The 25,912-nt window shown below is 41.0% G+C and overlaps 1 protein-coding gene across 7 annotated transcripts in view; it reads left to right on the top strand.

Moving 5' to 3' along the window:
• The window catches only part of LRP1B (LDL receptor related protein 1B), a 1,569,499-nt gene that overhangs the window by 1,490,002 nt on the left and 53,585 nt on the right, over nt 1-25,912 (top strand). For all 7 annotated transcript variants that reach the window (XM_056534716.1, XM_056534714.1, XM_056534720.1 and 4 more), the window contains 9 exons: nt 2,626-2,760; nt 7,458-7,577; nt 9,321-9,562; nt 11,903-12,126; nt 12,958-13,064; nt 17,787-17,903; nt 20,453-20,626; nt 21,604-21,729; nt 23,981-24,145. In XM_056534716.1, coding sequence (XP_056390691.1) covers nt 2,626-2,760; nt 7,458-7,577; nt 9,321-9,562; nt 11,903-12,126; nt 12,958-13,064; nt 17,787-17,903; nt 20,453-20,626; nt 21,604-21,729; nt 23,981-24,145 — 1,410 coding nt within the window. The remainder of the gene's footprint in view (nt 1-2,625; nt 2,761-7,457; nt 7,578-9,320; nt 9,563-11,902; nt 12,127-12,957; nt 13,065-17,786; nt 17,904-20,452; nt 20,627-21,603; nt 21,730-23,980; nt 24,146-25,912) is intronic.

The raw sequence follows: 25,912 nt of genomic DNA, 5'->3' as shown, positions 1-25,912 counted from the left end.
AGCTGAGTAAACCATGGCCCCAGCAGTATTTTTGTCAGTATTTGTACGCTGAAACCAGGAGTGGAATTGACACAGAGATAAATATAATGGAAAACTTTGCACCTCTTCTGTGTTTTTTGAGTTATTCCTAGACAAATACTGATGAGAGTATTGACCAAAATCATACTTGCCAATATCTAAAAAGCCCAAATCAAGGGTTGTCCAACAATAAAACTTATTTTACCCTATCTAGTACATAAACATATATTGACAAATAATATCATTTTACCACCTTTTATGGTTTTAAACTGCTTCCTATACAAACTGCCTGCCCTGTTTTCTTCATTGCCCAACGTGCCCTGTCTAGTGTACATTTAACAGACTTTCTGTTTCTGCTGTATACTATACCCAGCAATTTAGCTAACACTATGTGGGAGGCTTCTTCGTTGTGGTGGGCAGGATTATAGTCAAAAAGGTGTACTGTAAGGGAGATAGAGTTGGCTGAATTCCTGGCTAGAGTGTACAGCAGAAAAGGCAAGTCTGTTACAGAATGTACATTAGATAGGAAGTTGGACAATGAAGAAAACAGAGCAAAAAGTTAGCATCAGAAGCAGTAGAAAAGTATGAAATATTACAGAAATGTAGTAAAATAACTTTATTGCTAGAAAAACCTTTTAGATCAACATACTGAAATATCCACAGGGCACCAGGAAATACCCCTAAATATCCTCTTTCAGGCAAACCCCACCCCTCCAGGATGTCTTCCTAAAAATTAGGACTGTAAGCAAAAATGTATAACACAAGACAGGGACCAGATGATGACCACAACATTGGGACCTTCTTTGATTCTACTGCCACACACCATGAAATCAGCTCACCACTTTATGGACCTGCAGAAGTCAGAATAATATGAGATTGGGGTAATTCTGGGCAGTAGATCACGTCATCCTGCGGGAAGTGACTGTAAAACTATTTCAGCATTCAGTAGATTAGAAAACAGTTTGTATCCTACATGATTTAATAGCATGCTGTATACATTCAGAAACAGATGCAGGTTTTAAATGCAGTTGGGTTCTTATTCAAAGCTCAGGTCATCTGTATTACTGTAAAGTTGCATAAAGTTGATATTTAACTCTGCAAAACTTATGGTCGCATCCACGTCACATTTCAAGGCTGTGTTGCTCTTATACATTAGGGTTCCTTCAAAATGGTATGACATATTATGGCAAGTGTTGTATTACAACTTAGCTCCATTAACTTCAATGGAACTGAGATGCAGAACCACACCCAACTTAAAGACAGACGAGGAAGCGTTTTTTTTTTTTTTTTTTAAATAAAATAGCTCTGTTTTTTATTCCTGGATAACCCCTTTAAATTTTATTGTCCCACCATGAGTATGCCACTGTATACTTAAAGGGGCACTCCGGCGCTAAGACATCTTATCCCCTATCCAAAGGATTGGGGATAAGATGCCTGATCACAGGGGTTCCCCCGTTGGGGACCCCCGTGATCTTGCACGCAGCACCCCATTAGAATCAGTCCCCATGTTCGCTCCGGGTCTGATTACTGGCGATCACGGGGACGAAGCATTGTGACATTACAGCTCTGCCCCGTGTGACATCATGCTCCACCCCCTCAATGCAAGCCTATGGGAGGGGGCGTGACAGCTCCTTTGGATAGGGAATAAGATGTATTAGCGCCGGAGTACCCCTTTAAACAGGTTATCCAAAGGTTAAACATATCTACAAGATAGTAAATACATAACTGCTTTGTGGGTGGGTCAACCACTGGGACCCTAACTGCCAAAGACAATTTTCCCCCAAGAATGGATAGAGCAGCAGGGTGCACCATTGACTCTCACTCCTTTATTGGTCTATAACAGTGGTCCCCAACCTAATCCTCAAGGCCCACTAACATTTCAGATTTTTTCAGTTAATTCATCGGAACAGAAGAGGATAAATTCAAATCCTGGAAAATTGGCAGGCCTTGACTGGATTTGGGATCTATGTGCTATGGAACGTCCAAAAATACCAGTCCATTGCTTAGCCATGTTCAAAAACCTCATAGATAATCAATAGAAAGGTGGCTGATCATGCTTGTTTCTTCGTCACTCACTTGTGGAACATTTGACCTCCATTTTTCTGAACAGTAGGGGTTAGTCATAGGGGTTAGCCAGATAGTCATCCCCTATCTCCAGGATATAATTTTAGGATAACCTTTTTTAGAGTGGCTTTTTTGTAGGTATCCTGATATATACCAGTGATAAAGCCCAAAATGTGATATGAATGGGGCCTAAGGCAATGTGGCTACGGTACAACATCTGACCAGGTCATTGACTGTCATAGTTAAGGTTATTAGAGAGCTGAACTCCAGCTGAATGCACATTTTAGTTTTTTTCATTTTTGTCTCATTTGCATTTTCCTCTTGTCTGCTCTATGGAATTGCTCCATGCTACATGATTGTTTTCCTAATACCCAAATCAGAAAATCTTTTATCTCCACATTCCCTGCCTTGGTTTTACCTACAATTTTTATGACTGTAAAATGATTGACTAAAATACATTTTTAAAGGTTTTGAAAAATAACGTTTGTGTCGATGTGATTTATTTTTGAGGAAGCTCACTCTCTGAATTTTAATTTTCTTCAGAGCCCGGCTTATACTCCTGCGAATCAGAGGTAAATCCTTGCGGAGACGATGCCTACTGTAATCAAACAAGCACACCTGCTTTTTGTCACTGTAAAAGCGGCTTCCAGAGAAACTTAAAGAACCGACAGTGTGAAGGTAGGTACTTCAGATCGCGTGTCAAAAAATCCTCCGCGAGCTCGGATGGGAAAAAAACGTGATTTACATTCTAAACGCTATTGGTTTAATACAGAGAGAGCTGCAGTCTATCTTCGGGGACAAGTTAATTCTCCATGCGTAATGTAGGAAAGAATCACATCACATAATGAAGAATTGCTGTAGCCAAAGTATAGTGCTACTGGTTTACACATGAAAGGAATTAAAGAATTTAATTCTGCCGTGAATGAGCGATGCCGATTAATTAAATGTACATTATAAGAAATGCGGGAACTTAATGACAAGACGCGTTTCAGTCAACACTGCGGAGTCAGTATTAACCAGCATTCTTTCTTTAAATACATACATTGTAGGAGGGAGGAGTATTAATCCCTAGATGATTTTGGGATGCATATGGAGGGGGGGGGGGGGGAGCATTATATACTTCTACATAGCTTATAGCCAGCCGCCTGTATTATCTCACAGAAGCAGAGGATTAATCTGCTCTTTAAAAATGATGGGTAGGGACATACAAACTGAACTGCAATATGCAGAGGAGAAGAGCTAATAAAGATGGCTGTAGTTACAGCATGAATACAGGAGTGTCTTTCACAGTGTTGGCGTATGTGGGAAACTGAATGTTTTAGCTTTGGCTTTGGTTCAAAAAGCGGAATTAAAAACTGCCACAAAAACTGCAATAAAATCTCTGTTAAACAAAAAAGAAATGTTAATCCATGACTTTTGAGGATTGGCACCACTAGCACCAAGTAGGAAGGAAGGAGGCAGGAAGGGGGCTCAGCTTTGCATAGAGAGGGTGTGCAAGAGCCTCTTAACTTGTCACTTTAGTGCTGGTCTGTGACCCCTAAATTCACAGAAATATACATCAGGCAAATTGTACACTTAAAGGAAAGAGATGAGTACAAGACAACCATACTCTTAGACCTTTCCCAAAAAGCCAGAAGGGTGTTATTTATTTCACCTTCAGAGAAGGAGGATAAATGTAATTTTTATATGGAAAAGCTATGCAGCCTAATTGCCACGGCTTTCCAGCAATAAATACCAGCATTAAAAGTTGGTGTCCAACTCGCTTTGCCCACGCTGCCACTGCAATAGGGAGGAACAGCAGCATCTTCTCATTGAAGCACATGGTGACAAAGTTTTTACATCTGGTATTTTACCTTGACATAATTCATCAACAAAGGGATGTATACTAAAACTACCACCTGAACAAGCAGGGTGCTGCATACCTAACCGGTACCCTTTCTCTGACATACACCATGAGCCCAGACCTCATGGTCTTCTGGTCACCAGATTAGACTATTAGCCAGAACTTGCCTAGTTTCCCAAGGGTGCTCTGTCTTGTCCACCTTCCAGTGTAGCATCAGAGAATTCAAGTTGGCAAGCAGGGTTATCACCCCAATACAAACAAGATTGTCTGCCAGCAAAGTGGAAAAACTCATGTTTCTTAAATTAATTCAGGTATCTATTAATTCAGTGAAAAATCTAAAACTCCCGTGCCAGATGCCACTGATTAGATTGTATTACCACCACCCCTGGTGTCCACTGGCTACTACAACTACCACCAGTCTACCACTGTTTCAGATGATCACACTTTTATCAAGACCAGATAAAGACCATTTTTAATGGATGGTCATCTCTAAGTGGTTTTATTGTATGTGTTTGAAACATGGTCAAGCTACTTCACTAATAGAGGATGGAGAGGTTTATGACCAATGCCAATATTCAGGCTTTAACTTCTGTCATGTTGTGACAGAGATATATCCAGTTCTACAGCAAACATATATCTTGATACAATGCTGTTCGTCTCAAGACTTGAAGAACAATCGGCAACCTGACACATCTAGAAGATAAACTCAACCCGGTGCCCTGACTGATTGTATATCTAAGTGGATTGTCTGGCTAGGTCAATTTCATGATGGGAAGATCTATAGTGCAAATGGAAATCTGACCTGTCCCTAACCGGGATCGGCCTCATTGAGAGCGCGGTAATTAGATGTTTTACATGCCGCTAATTTGTCCATGCACACATAAAGGAAAACTAGCAACCTTAACTGGAGAAGGAGTCAAGAAGTGACAAAATTAGCCTTTTTCTATAATTACTATGATCTTTTATGTCTATACCGATCACCATACATTGTTCCTCAAGTATTTGTACTTGTTAAGTGATCATACTCTATATATAATTTATTTATGAGTTGTTGTTTCCCATTCCCTGATAGGTCATAGAAAGTTTTGTACTTCTTTTCTTTGCATGTCCTGTGTGTGGCCAACCGAAGATGGAAGTAACTGTCCAAATGGTTATGACACCCTCCTCCACACTATAGATAGCAGGAAAGGGAGAAAGATGATTCAACCCTTCTTTTATTCTAGAATGGAGAGTATTGTGGCATTGGGTAGCACAATGACAGAATACCCTTTTCTCTGTATATGGACCTTCTGTATGCATTTCACGTTGACTTCACATGAAAAAAAAAGTGTACATTTGTGGCATAACATATACCCTGGCTTACTCACAGAGGTCCCATCCATTTTAATGAGCAAAAATAGTCTACTACTGATTTTGGTCATTCCATTTCTCGATTGTCTACTATGCTTTGAGTCCTTTAATATAAAAGTATAGGTTCGAATAGTAAGAATATAGCAATATATATTCGTAATGATGACTATTCATTTTTTTTCTTCTTCACAGTACACATCACAACAATGATGTGTATTGTGTAAAAAAAAAAAAGTGACCATCCCTCCCTGCTTCCAAAGAAGGCTCCAATATTATTTAATGTGGGAGTCAGTGTGGAGCGTGAACATTTCAAATATGCAAATATTCGTGAATATCGGCACTTCCAGACTGGACACTGATCCCTTCCTTCTTTTAGGTGAAAGATATAATCACGCATGCCCACTATGCGAATTTCATAGCCAATTTTTGCATGGGAAAAAAGAGAACGAACATAGCGAATGTGCGAAATTCGCGAACATAGGATGAATGTTCGCCCTTATATTCGTGAAATATTGCGAATTTGAATATGGTCCCTGCCGCTCATCAATAATCAACATTAGGAAATATCAGTGTGTGTGTGTGTGGGGGGGGGGGTGTTAGGTTATAATCTTGGATGTCTACCCAGTACCAATTTTCATCAAGAGGTTGTGAACTTCCTCCATTTTGTTATGAGTTTCAGCTCTTACCCCCCCCCCCCAAACCAATATTATCTTCATGTATGCATGACAGTCATTACACACATATAAGGCAGATTTACACTTTAATAAGCCCCAGCCGTACAGATCTTTCTTCTTATGTCTTATGCCACTAACTCTCTTCTGCTATTGATTGAACTCTAAGAAGGCTCTAAGCACATGGTGTTCTTTGAAGAAAATAACATACAATGTCCGTCACTAATATGTGTGACTATTGTCAGCCCGCTGTCTTTCACTGCTCTGCTCCACACAAAAGTCGTTGTGAATTCATCACGGATTAATAATACACAGGCTGTAAAAACACATTTTCTCCTAAGTATCCTGCGGGATGGAAGATAATGTTTTGGTGCTTCTGCCAGAGATGATTATTGAAAAGGGATTTTTTGGCCAAAGAAAGTGAAGTTTACTTTTTTCTCTCCAGGAACACCTAAAACTCTGCGTGAAGTTCTTACAGGTCTTAGGAAGCGGTAGCTTGAGAATTCTAAAAAGAGTTGGCATTCACATATTTTCCAAGCACATACTTCTTATAGATTAGTATTTATTTTATATAACCTGAACCCTACAGACAGCAAATTAAAATTTGGAATCTGTGTTGGTCATTCTACTTAATCTTTATAACCACTTAGTTCCATTGGCCAATAAAGAGAAATTCTTTTGAGGGCCCATACTCCCTTCATGCAGAACCTATGCTCATTCAATGTAAATAACAATATCGTCTTTGTTAGCATTGCACACAGAGTATTTTGTCTTATATGGGTTAATATTAGTGATGTGTGAATTTTTTTTTAATTAGTTTTGGGTTCAATTCAGTTAAAATGAATTAGGATTTGATTCAAAAGTGCTAGTAAAAAACCTAGGGCTCCTGCCAAACACAAGAGACCCTGCTCCCATACAGGACACTATGGGGCCATCCACATGTGCAGGGTTGGGTGTAGACCTAGAAATTTGCTCATTTTCCCTGAAAAGTTGTGTATGACTGTATCCAACTGTATCCAGCAGAACCACAACCCTAATTTGGGGTTAGTGGCATAGGGTCCCTAACCTTAACCTTACTAACCCTAATTTAGGGTTAGAGTTAGTAGAGTTAGGGTTAGGGCCCCTAAATCTAACCCCTAACACTTCTTCTGATCACCAAAATGGCAGCTGTCATTTTAAGTGATCCATCAAAGACTATCCCCAGAATTTTGCCACAGTCTGACTGAGGAAGCTATGATACCGTGGTACACATGTTTCTCCATTTCATTCACTTGTTTGAAATTATCCTAAATTCTGTGAACTGTCTGAACTATAGTTCAGGAAAAAAAATACTTAAATATTAAATAACAAAGTTTTTGACAGCAAAACCCACAGTGTTTAATGTAATATCTAAAAAAAAGTTATCGATGTAGCAAGTTTTTGACTGTTATTACCAACGATGAGAATCTATATTGATAATTGGTAGATCCACTTATCTATATTCAAGAATTAATGTCTTTCTTTTGTTGTAGATATCAATGAGTGCTTACTCCTAGGAAGCTGTTCTCACCATTGTACTAACTTAAAGGGGTCCTACCGATGCTCCTGCGACAGAAACTTCATAGAAAGGGGCAACAGTTGCACCATCAAAGGTAAATTGGAATTTCACAAAGAATACCTTTATATTTTCACAACTGTATTTTATGTAGTACCATACTGAAAAAAACATGGGGGAGAATCACCAAAACCTGTCCAGAGCAAAACTTGCTGAGTTGCCCATAGCAACCAATCAGATTGTTTCTTTCATTTTTCAGAAGCCTTTTCAAAAATGAAAGAAGTGATCTGATTGGTTGCTATGGGCAACTCAGCAACTTTTCCTCTGGACAGGGTTTGATAAGTCTCCCCCATATGTTTATATGTAACAACTATTCTGTTATGATTTCCTATGTAAATGCACAACAATGTAAACTATATATGTATTAAGTTCTGATCATAATTTATTACTACAGAGCCTTAGTAATGTACATTTGACATAAAATATAGTACTGTACACAGTTCTATTTTTAGGTCAAATGGACAGACTCTTTGGCGCCCATCTAGTCTATCGGTATATGTCAAATTATGGATGCAAGCACATTTTAGGTGTCCCTGTATGACAGCTGTGAGATTATTATGCTACCTGCATAATTTTTAAAATAGTTTCCACCACATTCTTGCACTTTTCATTTCCTTACGCTCTTACAGTTTGTCGTAGAGCCCTGCATTGCGATTGAGATCCAAGGGGCCTGCAAGACCCGATTAAAAAACTTGCAGGTGGGAGCGGTAATGAGGTTGTTGCAGATGGTCACAGAATATGCAGCATGTCCCACAAAATCCTGCGCAGTCCCACAAACCTCTAAAATGCCACAAGGGGTAATGAAATGGCACAAGGCATGATAAAATGGCACAAGGGGGTAATGATATGGCACAAAGGGGTGATGAAATGGCACAAGGGGGTAATGAATTGGCACAATGGGTTTATGAAATGGCACAATGGGGTAAGGAAATGGCACATGGGTGCTAAAATGGCACAAGGGGATATTGAAATGGCACAAGGGGTGATTAAATTTCACGAGGAGGTAATGAAATGGCACAAAGGGTGATGAAATGTCACAAGGGGTGATGGAATGGCACAATGGGTGAATTAAATGACGCAAGGGGTGATGAAATGGCACAATGGGGTAATAAAATTGCACAAGGGGTGATGAAATGGCACAAGGATGATAACATGGCACAAGGGGATATTGAAATAGCACAAGTGGTGATGAAATGGCAGAAGGGGGTGATGAAATGGCAGAAGGGGGTGATGAAATGGCACAGAGTGTACTATCTCTAAAAGCTGTGACATAAGGGTTGCAGGAGTTCGCTGTATTGGACATACATGTTGCAGTATTGGTTTGGAGTGGAACACACGCGGTAGAGATCACAAATCCAGTGGGAGTGAGCGGGATTGAGAAAACAGTCTGACGCAGGGCTCTAGTTTGTAGCATGTAAATAGCCTTTTACTAACTATTTAACAAATGCAAGGATTTACAATTTTGGATCTGTAGGTGTTTTTTCCAGAGTTTATATACTAATAAGCACTAACTTAGTGTTTCCCAACCAGGGTGCCTGGTGCCTTTGGCCATTGCCTTTCCGGACATGCTGAAAGTTCTAGTTTTTGCAACAGCTGGAGGACCCTGGTTGGGAAACACTGCTCTAACCCAAAAGCTTGTTATCTAGAACAATGCTACAATGACTTGGTAGGTGGGGTGGTAATGAGGTGGTAATATATTCTTCATGTGCACATACTTCCTTCAAGCAGTAAATAAATAAATAAATTAATTGTATAATTATGATATCTGGTATTATTTCAGACTCAGAAGAACAAATACTCTATGTCGCCAATGACACTGAGGTCCTGGCTTTTAGATTTCCCTTTGACCACAACACAGAGCATCAACAGATATCTCGTATTGCGCATAATTCTCGAATTACAGGAATGGACATGTATCTGCAAGGCAATATGATCATATGGAGTACGCAATTTAATCCCGGAGGAATATATTACAATACATTTCATGGTAGAAGAGGAAAAGAAACCAGAAGTGGTTTAATTGTAAGTTCATTATTTCAGGTTCAGAATCTTGGATTTGTAACTGAAGAGTAACTCAGCCATTGACTAATATCAGTCTAAGATTCTACCTGAACTTTAAGTAAGACATATTACCTGTCAGGTAAACATTGCTTCAGGTGCCTACAATGGGCCCTGCTGCTCAGGTGATTCTGTGATATTTCTTGTAATATTTGTTCTGTTAATTTATATTGTATTGCACTGTATCTTCAAAGGAGTACTCCACTGGCCAGCATTTGGAACATATAGTCAGCCACGCCCCCTTCTACCGTCAGGGCACGCCCCTCAATGCAAGTCTATGGGAGGGGGTGTGGTTGCCATAATGACCCCTCCCATAAACTTGAATTGAGGGGGCGTGACCAACCCCCACAGTGTGAACACAGCAATCGGAACTAAATATTCCTAATGCTGGCCAGTGGAGTACCCCTTTAAGTAATGTTCAGGATATCTGTAAGGAGGCATGAGGCAGAGTACCCATGTGACCCTGATTGCCCAATGGGAGGCTACCATAGATAGGCCATATATAGTGTAGTGGGGAGGAGCTGTTCAGTTTGTAGTTTCACTTTAGTCTTGGCCTAGTCCAAGAGCTGTGTGCAGAGCTCCATGTGAGCTGCAGTGTGGAAAGGAGTCGGAAGAAGTGTGAGGTGATTCCAAGGGAAACCTATTATCAAATCTGCAAGTGTTCCCTGCAAAGGAGTTGGTGAGTTCATACCCAGTCGGTGTCAGTAAATTAGACCTTAACAGAACCCTAGTCAGCGTGGGATATCTCCAAGTCTCAAGTCATATCTAATAGCAAGTCAATGCAAGTGCGTGAAAAGCAAAATAAGATCAAAGAAACAAAAAGAAGACCACACAAGGCGCCTAGCGCATTATCCCCAATAAATCGATGAGAAAGGTGGAAAAAATATGCGCATATAACCCAAGGCAATGGGTAGGAAGTTTTCTGTGTTCCCTGGAGGAGTGGCAAAGCGGGAAAGTGAATAAGGATTGGCGTCCGTCCACAAGAGATGAACTGAAAGCAGAAGAAAAATTCCCCTCTAGGCGCAAACCGCTCTCCGATTGGAATCGAGTTCAAAGACACAGCTTTCCCGGATGGAGATGAGTGCATCATACAAAAGAAAAAGTAATTATTAGTATGATGTTACATTGGTAGTCATATTGTTGCGCTAATCGCATCACTCCGAAAAAGGTGTGAGAATACCTTTTTCGGAGGGATGTGATTAGCGCAACAATATGACTACCAATGTTACATCATACTAATAATTACTTTTTCATTTTCTTTTGTACGATGCACTCATCTCCATCCGGGAAAGCTGTGTCTATGAACTTTCAAGCCTCACTTCCGATTTTTTAAGGACCCGACATGTCAATCAAACTACCTTCGGGCCAAGCCTCCTTCTAGTTATAAAGATACTTCTGCTCTACGTAGAAAAATTTATATTTAAAAGTTTATATTTTACTTATATGGTAAAACATATTTTATAGTACTATATGTATTTTTACCTATTTTATCACACAACTTTTTGTGCAATTCTTGTGATTTTTGTGATTTACCCGCCAACTCATTGGCGCCATTTTTTGAGTGTATACATACTCAGCCTGAACACTTCTGTAATATGCCAATCTGAGGAAGGGTGTATACCCGAAATGCGTCATTGGTTTTTTAAAAGAATTTTGTTTCTAAAGACACCATTTCATTCGATTCCATTCAGAGAGCGGTTTGCGCCTAGAGGGGAATTTTTCTTCTGCTTTTAGCTCAAAAGCAAAATAAGTCCAAGCAAGGCTACAGGGCTCCCATGGGTTCCCTTCATGCCTTATATTTTGCTCTGTATTGCGAGTATTGTACCATCTGCTCCTGTTTCAGTAAAAAGACAGTTATCCATACCCTGGCATCATTGTGTTTATTCCCCCGCACCTGGCCCAGGAGAAGCTGTTTTCACCTTGGACCGTGTGGGTTAACGGTGACTTGGCGTCACAGTTTGACAAGTATATCTTGCACCCCCATGTCAGCACAAATAGAACTAGCAAATTTAAGGAACTTTGTAATGGATGTTATTAGGGAAAAACTATTTCTTTCTCCTGTTAAAAAGCTTCTTCCCTCTTTCCCCTTCTGCTAGACTGTCCTCCATTCTGAAAATCTGCTCAATTTTTACCTGTGACTGCTCAGTGTTTGTCCTGCAGCTCATTCAGTGATCAAGGGGGGTTAAATATGCAAAACAAATAAAAAAAAAGTGTCTTGTACATTGACAGCATTAATAGGATATCTGAATTGTCTCTCACCATAATGTGACACTGCAACTGTTCATTAAGTCATTTGTTTTTCAGTGCCCTGAATTTAAAAGACCTCGGGATATTGCTGTGGACTGGGTGGCCGGAAACGTCTACTGGACGGACCACTCCCGCATGCATTGGTTCAGTTATTATACCACACACTGGGCACGCCTGAGATATTCCATAAATGTTGGTCAAATAAATGGTCCCAACTGTACACGACTCCTCAGTAACATAGCAGGGGAGCCTTATGCCATTGCTGTGAATCCGAAAAAAGGGTAAGTTGTACACTGGTTTTTGTAGAAATAAACTTTCTGACTTCCGGCACATTTTTAAAAATGCAGTCTAAAGGTGCACCAAATTTTTAAAAGGCCTGTGCCACTTTTAGAAATCTGGTGTTTGTTGAATGTCTAGTCCAAGCTGAGAACTAGGCACTTTTTATTTATGCCCTCCACTTTGATCTTCTGATGGGTATGAATTGTTCTTGGATATGCAGGTATCCTTTAACTCTTTTACAGGCACTTTTGGACATTTTGCATTTCTATTAGTGGAGCCAATTTTCACTCTTTTGACAAGTTTAGATAAAACAATTTAAATGTAAGGAAAAATAAATAAATAAATAAACAAACAAACTAAACTCCTATGATACATGTGAGACTATCTTGAAGAAAATTGGCCCAAAACTGAGCCTAAGACAAAGCCTGTAGTAATCTGGGTAAAAGTGTGAGCTGCAAGTAAATGCAGCTTTTGCTTTAACCTGCTTCATCTCAGGTTATATATCAGCTGGAGCAGCAATCTTGGTCTTGTGTTACACCCAAGATTTTGCAACCCAGCCTGAGATAGAGCCATAAGTAGCAAAGACAAATCTATTTTGGGAAAAATGAGTACTTTGTAATATTTTGAGAGTGGCTTTGTAAAAGCAGTTGTTCTCTGAGTGACGTGTGACACTGAGTGACACAGAAGAACTTGTCCAAAGTGGGCAAACGTCTAAGTACAATTTAATATCTATCTAACTATCTTTTCATCTATTTATTTATCTACCTGTCTATCTATTTCTATGATATCTGTTCTTTGTTTCTTTTCTTTTCTGAACATGTCGTGCCTGTCAGGATGATGTATTGGACAGTCATCGGAGATCGGTCACATATAGAGGAGGCTGCCATGGATGGTACTTTAAGAAGAATTCTAGTGCAGAAAAATTTAGAAAGGCCAACAGGTATCTAGATTAATCATCTTACTTTTGCTAAAAATCCCATAAGATGTCAATAGAACATTAAAGGGGTACTCCGGCCCTAAGACATCTTATCCCCTATCCAAAGGATAGGGGAAAAGATGTCTGATCATGGGGGTTCCGCCGCTATCTCGAAAACAGCAGCCACCCCTGGGAGTTGCACACAGCGCTGTAGCCTCGAAGTCTGCCGGGTCGTGACTACAGGGCCGGAGTATTGTGACGTCACGACTCCGCCCCCGTGTGACATCATGCCCCCTCCCTTAGACTTGCATTGCATGGGTGGGGCGTGACATCACAGGGGGAGGAGTCGTGACGTCACTATACTCTGGCCCCGTAGTCATGACCCGGAAGACTCCGAGGCTGCATCGCTGCATGCAGCTCCCAGAGGTGGGTGCTGTATGCAAGATAGTGGGGGTCCCCGGCGGCGGGATCCCCGCGATCAGACACCTTAGGGTGGAGTACCCCTTTAAGATTGTAATGTTTAAAACAAATATATTTTTATAATAACCGTTACTGTTTACATCATTTATGTTTTTATTTCCAAACAATACTTTAATTCTGTAGACTTGAGCCTAAGAAAGTGGGAATATTTCCTTAAAGTCTTCTGTCGTTGGTTATTACGTTATAAACTCTCGTGGTGTAAATAGGCCCAGAAGTGACAGCACAGGCCTGCAGTTCACAGAATTGAAATCAAGTGCAGTTTTGAGTTAAGGCAATTGCCTTTACTTGCTGACAATGGTTCAGGTTATTGGTTTCCTGGTGTGATAGCTGATTGACTCAAGTCCCTAGAAAAATTGGTTTTGATAAAAACCTTCACGTATTAGAATAGACCAAGGAAAAAAAAGACTGCGATTTTAAACAGTTCTTATTGTTTTCTATGACTAATAAGTGTATTATTGGATGGAAGTTATATGAACAATATCCTTAGATACAAGTCAAACATAATAGTAAGGGCATAACTATGAGGAATGTGAAGATTACACTTGAAGCAGAGTCCTAGCCATTAAACAGTTCTTCTGCGATATACCAGGACATATAATTAAAAGTGGAATGTGAAAGTTAGGGGGTTCTTAGTAAGATTGTAGCCTATGATCCCCAACATATGCTATGGCTGAGTTTTAAAAGTCATATTTGATAAATTACTAAAAAAAACACAAAACACAATTAATATTAGTCAAACACGCTTAAAGAAAAGAGCCAGAGACCGTATCACTGATCAAATGTTTGCTGCTGCATATCATTTAATAATTTATAAATAAATATAATAAATATAAACATTACCTATCCTGTACTGATCCTGAGTTACATCCTGCATTATACTATAGAACTGTACTCACTATTCTGCTGGTGGGCTCACTGTGTACATACAATACATTACTTATCCTGTACTGATCCTGAGTTATATCCTGTATTATACTCAAGAGCTGCACTCACTATTCTGCTGATGGGGTCACTGTGTACATACATTACATTACTTATCCTGTATTGATCCCGAGTTATATCCTTTACTAGCTGAGTACCTGGTGTTGCCCGGTTTTTCCTTCCTAATCCTTGTTGGGGAGGAAAATAAACAAAGGAGGAAGCTTTTGACTTCATATCCCGTCCTCATATATTGTTGTCATATCCCGACCTCCTATCCCGTCATCATATCCCGACCTCCTGTCCCGTCCTCCTATCCCGTCCTCCTATCCCGTCCTCCTATGCCGTCATCCTATCCCGTCCTCATATCTCAACGTCCTTTCCCGTCCTCCTTTCCCATCCTCCTTTCCTGTCCTCCTTTCCCGTCCTCATATCTCGACCTCCTTTCCCGTCCTCCTATCTTGACCTCCTTTCCCATCCTCATTTCCCGTCCTCCTTTCCCGTCCTCCTTTCCCGTCCTCCTTTCCCATCCTCCTTTCCCGTCCTCCTTTCCCGTCCTCATATCTCGACCTCCTTTCCCGTCCTCCTTTTCCGTCCTCCTATCCCGTCCTCCTATCCCGTCCACTATCCTGTCCTCCTATCCTATCCTCCTATCCCGTCCTCCTATTCTGTCCTCCTATCCCGTCCTCCTATCCCGTCCTCCTATCCGTCCTCCTATCCCGACCTCCTATCCCGTCCTCCTATCTCGACCTCCTATCCCATCCTCCTATCACAACCTCCTATCCCGTCCTCATATCTCGACCTCCTATCCCGTCCTCCTATCTCGATCTCCTATCCCGTCCTCCTATCCCGACCTCCTTTCCCATCCTCATATCCCGACCTCCTATCCCGACATCCTATCCCGACCTCCTATCTCGACCTCCCATCCCGTTCTCCTATCCCGACCTCCTATCCCGACCTCCTATCCCATCCTCCTATCTAGCCCTCCTATCCCGACCTCCTATCCTGACCTCCTATCCCGACCTCCTATCCCGGTCCTCCTATCTCGGTCCTCCTATCCGCGTCCTCCTATCGCGTCCTCCTATCCCGACCTCCTATCCCATCCTCCTATTCCAACCTCCTATGTCGACCTCCTTTCTCGATCCATAATATGTGTACCAGTTATTGAAATATCTCCAGCCATACGGAAGTTATGTGGGAACATACATTTCCAATTGATTTGCATGGGACTTTAAACAAAAACCCCGACCCTCACAAATGGGAATATTTAAGGGTTAGATTAACTATCCTATATTTTAAGTGGATATATAAGTAACATGTGACCAAGTATTATCAAAATATCTCCAGCCGTTTAGAAGTTATGCAGTAACATATATTTCCCATTGACTTGTATGGGACTTTAAACATAAAACCCGCCCCTGGCAAATGGGGGTGAGTAAGGGTTAAATTATCTATCCTATGTTTGTTGTTGACATATAAGTAACATGTGTGCCAAGTTTCATGTTAATATCTTTAGCTGTTTGGACGAGATGCTGGAACATACACACATACAAACATGCACACATACATACACACACACACATACATACACACATACATACATACATACATTCACACACACGTTGAGTTTTATATATATAGATTATACTCCAGAGCTGTACTCTCTATTCTGCTGGTGGGGTCACTGTATATATACATTACATTACTTATCCTGTACTGATCCTGAGTTATATCCTGCATTATTCTCCAGAGCTGTACTCACTATTCTGCTGGTGAGGTCACTGTGTACATACATTACATTACTTATCCTGTACTGATCCTGAGTTATATCCTGTATTATACTCCAGAGCTGTACTCACTATTCTGCTGGTGAGGTCACTATGTACATACATTACATTACTTATCCTGTACTGATCCTGAGTCATATCCTGTATTGTTCTCCAGAGCTGTACTCACTATTCTGCTGGTGAGGTCACTGTGTATATACATTATATTACTTATCCTGTACTGATCCTGAGTTATGTCCTGTATTATTCTCCAGAGCTGTACTCACTATTCTTCTGGTGAGGTTAATGTGTATATACATTATATTACTTATCCTGTACTAGTGCTATATTATGCTTCAGAGATGCAATGATTATCTGCCAGATATAAATGAAAACAGTCGACATACTCACATACATTTTAAAGGGGTATTCTGGCCCTAGACATCTTATCCCCTATCCAAAGGATAGGGGATAAGATGTTTGATCGTGGGGGTCCCGCTGCTGGGGACCCCCCCCCCCCCCGCAATCTCTCATGCAACACTCCCTATCATGACCCTGACGGAGCAAAGATCGCTCCGTGTCTGGTGACTCACGATCATGGGGCCAGAGTATCATGATGTCACGGCTCTGCCTAAGGTGACTTCACGCCCTGCTCCCTCAATGCAAGCCTATGGGAGGGGGCATGATGTCAGAATACTCCAGTCCCTGTATCGTGAGTCATCAGACACGGAGCGATCTTCGATGATAGGGGGTGCTGCATGATAGATTGTAGGGTCCCCAATGGCGGTACCCCCCATGATCAGACATCTTATCCCCTATCCTTTGGATAGGGGATAAATGTCTAGGGCCGGAGTACCCCTTTAAGCTATGTTTGCAGAGAGAAAAATTTGTGTAGACTCTGCCTTTCTATGGTATGATTTATAGAGTAGCCCTTTCTGGGAATAGGACTGGTAGGCAGGAATGTTTTAATTTTTATTAAAAAGGGCTTTCTGGGCAATTCTAAGGAAGTTTCTCGTTAAAGTGCATGTGAGTTAACATGCTGTATGATCCAAATGTCTAAAAAATTCACATATACAGGCAAATTTCAAGTTTTCTAATTTTTCCAGCAGAATGTTCTGTTTTCTGTAAGTCGCGGCAGGCTACAAGTTGATCCCCAAGAATTTATTTCAGATAGAGCCATTATTAGGATGTATGCCGACTTTAAGTTTCTGAACACACAGCTTCGCGTCTCACCGTTCTCTTTGCAACATACAAATCTTACAGAATACAAACAGCTTGTGTTTTATTATTAAGAGCCCGACGTTCACTGGATTTTCAGCTGATCAAAGGAAAAATTCTTTCTGAACAGAAAAATAAAACAAATGCAATTTGCTGCTCAACAAGCTTGGATGATGCAGCCAAGTGTATAGCAATGTGCATAACTTAGCGGATTGCAAAGAACCTGCTGTGACCTGGAATACATTTTCCTTCCCCTAAATTGGTTCTGTTCAAAATAATTATTTTGATGCCATGTGATACATTCAAAACGACTTTAAAAAGTTTCCAAGCATTCAGAAACAAATTCTTGTTTCTTTGCCTTCAGGACTTGTTGTTGATTATTTTGGCCAGCGCCTTTACTGGGCAGACTTTGAAGAATCTGTTATTGGTACAGTCCGGCTGGATGGTTCTGATTTAGCCATGGTCGTCAGAAGTAAGCACGGTAAGTAAGCATAAGAAGAACTCTCCATTTAATCATATGTTGACCTTAAAACATATAAAGAGCATATTTTTTTCATAAATCAACACTACATGTAACCATGTGAAACTTTTTAATATGAGTTATTAGGATATAGTGGAATGTTCCTCAATATTCTGCAGCCTGCAGTTCCCCATTTCCCTGCTGGCAAGTTGTGTTAAAGGGGTAATCCACTATCCAAAGAAAAGGGGACAAGTAGGGGGCCAACTGCTGGGACCCCCACGATCTTCTTACAGAGTACTCATCATCAACTAAACTGTCCCTAATTCCCCTCCCCCATCTGTCCCTGACACTCACTAATGCTATCCCTGTCTTTATTTCTACTTAAAAATGATCGTAAATACCTTTTTCTCTCTCACTAAGGCTGCTCATTTTGTCTGCTGTGTGTGAGGGAGGAAGGGGAAGTGGCCCGGCAGGCGTGACATAATCTGAAGCCTGGCCGGGCTCACTTCCGCCCTTCTTGCTGCAATTGGTGATTGGCCAAGGCAGACCCAATCTTTACTATTAGGAGAGCAGCACTCCACTGACTCGAGGCTAGCATGCTCAGGTTCTCCTTGTTGAGGGGGTGGAGCCTGAAGATGCTGCTGGCCGGCTGAGTCAGGAGTGCGCCCTGTGGAAGTAAGAGCACAGCGCTCGCTCCCACCTGTCTGATTTACAGGCGGGGAGCGGCAATGAGCTCGTATGTGATTTCGGACTCATGCCATGAGTTCAAAATCAATAGAAAGACTTGCGGCCAGAACTGCTAGGGAGACCCCTAGTGGTGACTTTTTAAAAGTGAAAATACACATTAAATAAAGCTATTTTTTTTTTTTATTACAACCAATTCGAAAGTTATTCATTAGGAATTCATGTAACATGTCAAAAGTTTTTTTTTTTTTTTTGATGATAGGTACTCTTTAACATCACTTAGGCTCTTCTTGTGCACATAGTGGGAGTTGGCATGCACCCTTCATGCATCTTCATTGGAGATCCTGAGATACACAAGAAAAGCGTTTGTGTATCTCACACTCTCCCATAGAGATCCATGGAGGGTGGATTTTGACCTCTGCTCTGTGCACAAGGAGAGCCTCTCTTTGTTAGTACTGGGGCATCCTCACTACACAATGAGTGGAGCCAGATGCAGAAAGCTTTATACATGTTGTATTATTAAATATCATTATTCATATTGTAGTGGCTGTACTGCTCAAATTCCATTAATTTGAATTAGATCTGAGCTGCAGTAACTAGGCATGGCCACTATAGACTGTACGGCGCTGCCTGATTCTTGCTCCATTCACAGTCTAGTGCAAGTGACTCTGCAAAACAGCTGATCAATGGGACTGCCAATTTTCGGCATCCGATCAATCAGATATTAAAGGAAACTTGTTACCTGTTTTATGCTGCCCAAACTACGGGCAGCATGACCCAGCTGCAATGACATTATGATGTTCTCTGAAATACTCTGGCGTTTCAAAGAAATCATGGTTTAAAAAAGCTGTCAGGACCCGGATAAGAAGTCAGTGGGACAGTACCACCAGATAAAAGGATAATGGTGGGTGCCAGCAGGTCGTTGTCCCAGGTTACGGGTCAATCTCCAATATCCATACCATAAAGAATTCTGCAGCACTCCAAACTACGTGGAATAAATGTGAAATTTATTAGCCTGCCGTCAGGCTAATACATTTTACTGTTATTCCATGTATTTTGGAGTGCTGCAAAATTCATTATGGTATATATATATATATATATATATATATATATATATATATGTATGTATATATATATATATATATATATATATATACATATATATATATATATATATATATATATATATATATATATACATACATATATTCATATATATATATATATATATATATATATTTTTTTTTTTTATATTCATATGCCTTATGAATATGTATATCCTAATTGGTTCTGGGCTTGCGACCCCACCTACCTGTATTTATATGTGGCAAATATTTTACCTCCCTATAGACCTGAGGAAGAGGGTAGCATTATATTAAAAACACGTTTTCTATAGATCACTAATAAACTATTTTAACAACTCATTTTATGTCTAAACTCCATGGCGAGCATCTTCTTTCCCTTACTACTCCACTGTAGTTTTACTGTTTCTTTGTATTGGTGGTCCCGAAGCTCCTTTTAATATGGACGCCAACATATTCTTCTTCCCTTTTATGTTGGCAGGAGATTCCTAAAAGCATAAATTCTGATTTCTGAATTCTGTATTATGGATTTGCTTGTATTCTCACTGTGGTTGTTTGTCACCATTGAGCCGCTAACCCCTTTTCTTCAGGTAAGGAAATGTTCAGTAAGTGTAGAACGTAGAGTTCTCAACGTCTGATGCAGCTTGTTCTGATGGAGGCCATAAAAAAAACAGAGTGGCGGCTGAGTTGTAAAACATTTTAACAAACATCCACATACATCATACACCGCGCCGATCCCCTTCTGGCTTTATGTTCCTAATAAACAGCTTTGGTGGTTGACTTATTTCTTTTCAACTCCCCAAGGACTGATGTACCCTCACAGAATAGACTTATTCGAGGATTACATTTATGGAGCCGGTCTTAAAAATGGCGTATTTAGGATACAGAAGTTCGGGAATGGTGCCATGGAGTATCTGAACCTAAATGTGGAAAAAGCAAAAAGTGTCTTGGTCGCGCACCACTACAAGCAGCCTCACTGTAAGTAATACCATGTAAAGCACTGGTGTCCACACAGTGCACCTCCAGATGTTGCAAAACTACAATTCCTAGAATGCCCGGACAGCCAACGGCTATCAGGGCATGCTAGGAGTTGTAGTTTTGCAATATCTAAAGGTCCACCATTTGAAAACCACTGATGTGAAGGAACTAGCTTGAAAAATAAGTCTAGTGACCCAAGTGGCACACACAACTTTTTGTCGTTTTAGTTGCACAATTTTCTTGTCCCCAGTGACTCATAGACGTCTATAGTCTATTGAGTGAATGTCATGTAATATTTACCACAACTCCTGTTGGAATTTGACAGCTGTGTAACGGTAACACCGCAAGAACAGTTGAAATTGATTGTGTAAAATCATGCAAACCTATGGGGAGCAGTTGCTGCTAGAAAACATTTGGATTGGGGGCGGAGGAACTGTTAGTCTTTTAAGCAGGATGTCTAAGTTTGAGCATGGATTTACTATTTTGGCGAATGTGTATGGCGTGGTGTGATGTCACGTCTCCAGTCCCGGAAACAGGGGGAAAAATGTATTTGGCCAGAATACCCCTTTAATCCAAGAATAAGAGGTATGGGTACTGCCTAGGGTAAAGGACAAACCATCTGGAGGGTTGCAGTTTGGAGACCACTGCTTTAGAGGACCAGAACCCATATGGCTCCGCACTAGGTTCTAACATTAATAAAATCTTATGTAGCTGATGAATCAGAAATCAACCCCCCCCCCCCATCTGTCACCTAGTCATGAGCCTTTTGCTGACACTTTACCTATACAAGTGTGTATCTTGCACATATGGCAGGGACTTAGAGGCGCTTGTGATTTCATGAGAATCTACAACTATTACTTTAAGAAGTAGAAGTAAGGTAAAGTTGGAGTAAAGCTCAGAATAACATAAGATATTTTTACTTCTGTCTGATGCGATAAATCTTATTTTAAATGTGTTTGTTTATTCTATCTTTACAGTGCCCAATCCATGTCTAGATATAAAATGTGAATTCATCTGTCTGCTCAACCCAATGGGGGCAATCTGCGGATGTCCGGAGGGAAAGGCGCTAGTAAACGGGACATGTTCAGACCAGAATTATGCAGGTTAGGGTTACGATTGTTTTAAGTATCTGCCTATAGAGCACAGAGGCAGGATTGTGTGGAGGCACAGATATGGGGAATGGGTATCAAAATGTCTGCTGCTCAGAAAGTTCCTAAGAGCCTAAGAGCACAATTTCTTAAATGGAAGAAGGTTGAACAACTTGGAAGGGATTTGGTAAGAGAGGTGGCCAAGAACCCAATAGTCTTTTTGGCTAAGCTCTGAAGATCCTTTATGCAGATTGAAGAAACTAAGAAATTAAGAAGATCAATCATCATGAATGCCACTAAATGTGGCATATTTGACCTTAGTAAAATGTAGGAACAAAAGAAAGTTTAGTCAGCTCATGTCTGCAATGCTTAAACTGGAGCCCCCTGGACTACACAAGTCCAGTGGTAGATATACAAGAACAGGAAGAAGATCCATTGCTCCACAGAATTTATAAAATTCTTGTCTTTATCGGAATTCTTTAAAAAATGGTAGTGCAAAATTCTCATCAAAATTTAAAAAAAAATCTTGAAATGTTTCGGGGTTCGACAATTTTTATTTGCTGTACATCTTAGCAAAACATTAACCTTTCTAATATACTTAATAAGAACATTGTATTTCCTTTTTATAGAAATCATGGCTTATAGAGTCATGGCTTTGTCCAAGCTGAAGCACAGGCATAGACAAAGTCCAGTAAGTGAGGGTGGGCTAGCACTCCTCTGTGCTCTCCTGCCTGATAGCACTCCTCTGTGCTCTCTCCTGTCTGATAGGACTCCTCTGTGCTCTCTCCTGTCTGATAGGACTCCTCTGTGCTCTCTCCTGTCTGATAGCACTCCTCTGTGCTCTCTCCTGTCTGATAGCACTCCTCTGTGCTCTCTCCTGTCTGATAGCACTTCTCTGTTCTCTCTCCTGTCTGATAGTACTCCTTTGTGCTCTCTCCTGTCTGATAGCACTCCTTTGTGCTCTCTCTTGTCTGATAGGACTCCTGTGTGCTCTCTCCTGTCTGATAGTACTCCTCTGTGCTCTTTCCTGTCTGATAGCACTCCTCTGTGCTCTTGCCTGTCTGATAGGACTCCTCTATGCTCTCTCTTGTCTTATATAACTCATCTCTGCTCTCTCCTGTCTAATAGCACTCCTCTGTACTCTCTCCTGTCTGATAGTACTCCCCTGTGCTCTCGCCTGTCTGATAGGATTCCTCTGTGCTCTCTCTTGTCTGATTGTACTCCTCTGTGCTCTCTCCTGTCTGATAGTACTCCTTTGTGCTCTCTCTTGTCTGATAGGACTCCTGTGTGCTCTCTCCTGTCTGATAGTACTCCTCTGTGCTCTTTCCTGTCTGATAGCACTCCTCTGTGCTCTTGCCTGTCTGATAGGACTCCTCTGTGCTCTCTCTTGTCTTATATAACTCCTCTCTGCCCTCTCCTGTCTGATAGCACTCCTCTGTACTCTCTCCTGTCTGATAATACTCCCCTGTGCTCTCGCCTGTCTGATAGGATTCCTCTGTGCTCTCTCCTGTCTGATTGTACTCCTCTGTGCTCTCTCCTGTCTGATAGCACTCCGCTGTGCTCTCTCCTGTCTGATAGTACTCCTCTGTGCTCTCTCCTGTCTGATAGCACACCTCTGTCCTCTCTCCTGTCTGATAGTACTCCTCTGTGCTCTCTCCTGTCTGATAGTACTCCTCTGTGCTCTCATTTTTTTCTGATAGGACTCCCTTGTGCTCTCTACTGTCTGATATGACTCCTTTCTGCTCTCTCCTGTCTGATAGCACTCGTCTGTGCTCTTGCCTGTCTGATAGTACTCCTCTGTGCTCTCTCCTTTCTGAAAGCACTCCTCTGTGCTATCTCCTGCCTGATAGAATTCCTCTGTGCTCTCTCCTGTCCTATACTTACTGGACTTTGTCCATGCCTGTCCCTTATCTTGGACAAAGCCATGATTTTATAAGCCATAATGTTTTTAAAATAAATAAGATTTCCTTATGAAGTATATTTAAAAGGTTAATGTTTTGCCAAGATGTACAACATATAAAAAGTTTTTGAATCTGACAGTGCCCATTTAAGTCTGCTACATGAACATTGGGTACCATTGTGTCTCTATTTTATGGAGATATTTCCCCTGTTTACTATATGTGGCAGTACCATAGAGTCCCATACACTATTATAGTTCCATTGCTGTAAAATTCCCAACGCACTGCATTTGCCGATTACCCCAACTTTCTTATTATATGTTGCACAGCTCATCTTCATACAGTTCATCTTCTTTGTTACAATGCAGATGACTTATGCAAACTGACTTGTGAAAATGGAGGCAGATGCATTATAAATGAGAAAGGCGATCCGAGATGCCACTGCTGGCCCAGTTTCTCCGGAGAAAGATGCGAAATGAACCACTGTAGTGATTACTGCCTGAATGGAGGAACGTGTACAGCGTCAGCTCTAGGTAAATATTTAGAATTAAATGTAACTTCTTCCCAAGCCTCCTGATATTCTGTTTACTCACTATGCTTACTTCTTGCTCCCGAATACCGATTTTTATTCCAAATAAACTCCCAATTACACCATGATAGTAAATAATTTTACTCAGCAGTTGTACAAGCTCTTAATATCAATAATTAAAAACTTGACTTTTTGTTCTCTGATAGCCCCATCTACTCTCATCCATGCTTTTTTCTTCTTTTTTTTTATTTTTATTTTTTTTCAAGTAAAGTGAATGTTATAAATAGAATTTTCCAATGTCTCTGAAGCCTGGTGCATTAATCTAGCAATCTGTGTGAGTTTCTCCAGCTCCAGATGTATAGTAAGAGGGAATTACTTTGAGGGAGTGAGATAACAGGTGGTGGGGATTTTTTTTTTACTGCCGCACAACACACTGGTGACAAATTATGACAGGCGTATGAATCACGAACAGACATCGACTTTACATCATGAATAATGCATTAGTGATGCTCTTATTCAGGCTTCATGGTCCACAAGATCCAAGACTGTGTTGTTGAACAAGTGATATGTCATGTGTCTTACCATACAGCCGCTCAGGACGAAGATACCACGTCAAGCGGTGAAGGAGTATGGAGACTGCACACTAGAAGATATTTCAATCGATTATGCACATTTTCTTACGTTTAGAAATGGCTTTGTATCCCAGGATCCTCATCTAACTATTGAATATTTGCATATCCAGAAAATCAGCTCTGCAGGGGAAGGTGTAACAAATAATAGCAGGTGCCTATAGCCAATGTCTGATGATGTTCTTTAAAGGGTTACTCCACCTCTAGACATCTTATCCCCTATTCAAAGGTTAAAAGATAAGATTTCTGATTGCGAGGTCCCGCCACTGGGGACCCCCGCGATCTCCCTTCTGCATCGGGCGTTCGTTTAGAGCATCGGATGGAGCGCCGGAGGCTCGTGACATAATGGCCACGTCCCTCTCGTGATGTCACTCCCCATCCCATAGACTTGCATTGAGGGGGCATGGTCGTGATTTCACGAGCAGGGCGTGACCATGATGTCACGAGCCTCCACCCCGCATTGCCAGTCATCCGGCACGGAGCAAAGTTCTCTCCATGCACCAGATGTCTGTGGTGCCGTAGCCGTGATCGGGGATAGGGGTTAAGGTTCCTAGGGGCGAAGTCCCCCTTTAAGTATTAGTACAAAGCAAACCAGGCTAAACTTCTAATGGAAAATGGTTGAACTTACGCTCAAACATACATTTGGAGACGTTTGTTAGTGGGAATTTTAATGTCTACCTGAATTCTGCTATGGTCAATGTTAGCAAATTTGCTTTCCATGGCATCGCTACCTACTCCATTATGAGATATAACACATATTTGGAGAGATTCAAATATAAAGAAGTATATTCTAGAATATGTGCAAATGCAATACCCTATGTAAATCACCTTATTCCACTATTGGTAAGATTACAGACACTGTATGTGCCACAAATTTTAATTTGGTCTGGTCAGAGTGCTCTCTGCTGCCACCTCCATCCATGTCAGGAACTGTCCAGAGCATGAGCAAATCCCCATAGCAACCTATCCTGCCCTGGCCAGTTCCTGACAGAGGTGTCAGCAGAGAGCACTGTAGTCAGACTGGAAAGAACTATACAGCGTCCTCTGGAGCATACAGCAGCTGATAAGTATTGGAAAGGGGCATGACCATCCAAGTGGAAAACCCACTCAAAGCATGCTAAAAATATTGTACAAAAACAACA

The sequence above is a fragment of the Hyla sarda genome, chromosome 8, assembly GCF_029499605.1.
Source record: "Hyla sarda isolate aHylSar1 chromosome 8, aHylSar1.hap1, whole genome shotgun sequence".
In the NCBI taxonomy this organism is placed as follows: Eukaryota; Metazoa; Chordata; class Amphibia; order Anura; family Hylidae; genus Hyla; species Hyla sarda.
Note: the sequence above shows the minus strand (reverse complement) of the source record. Positions and strands in the feature narration are given on the sequence as shown.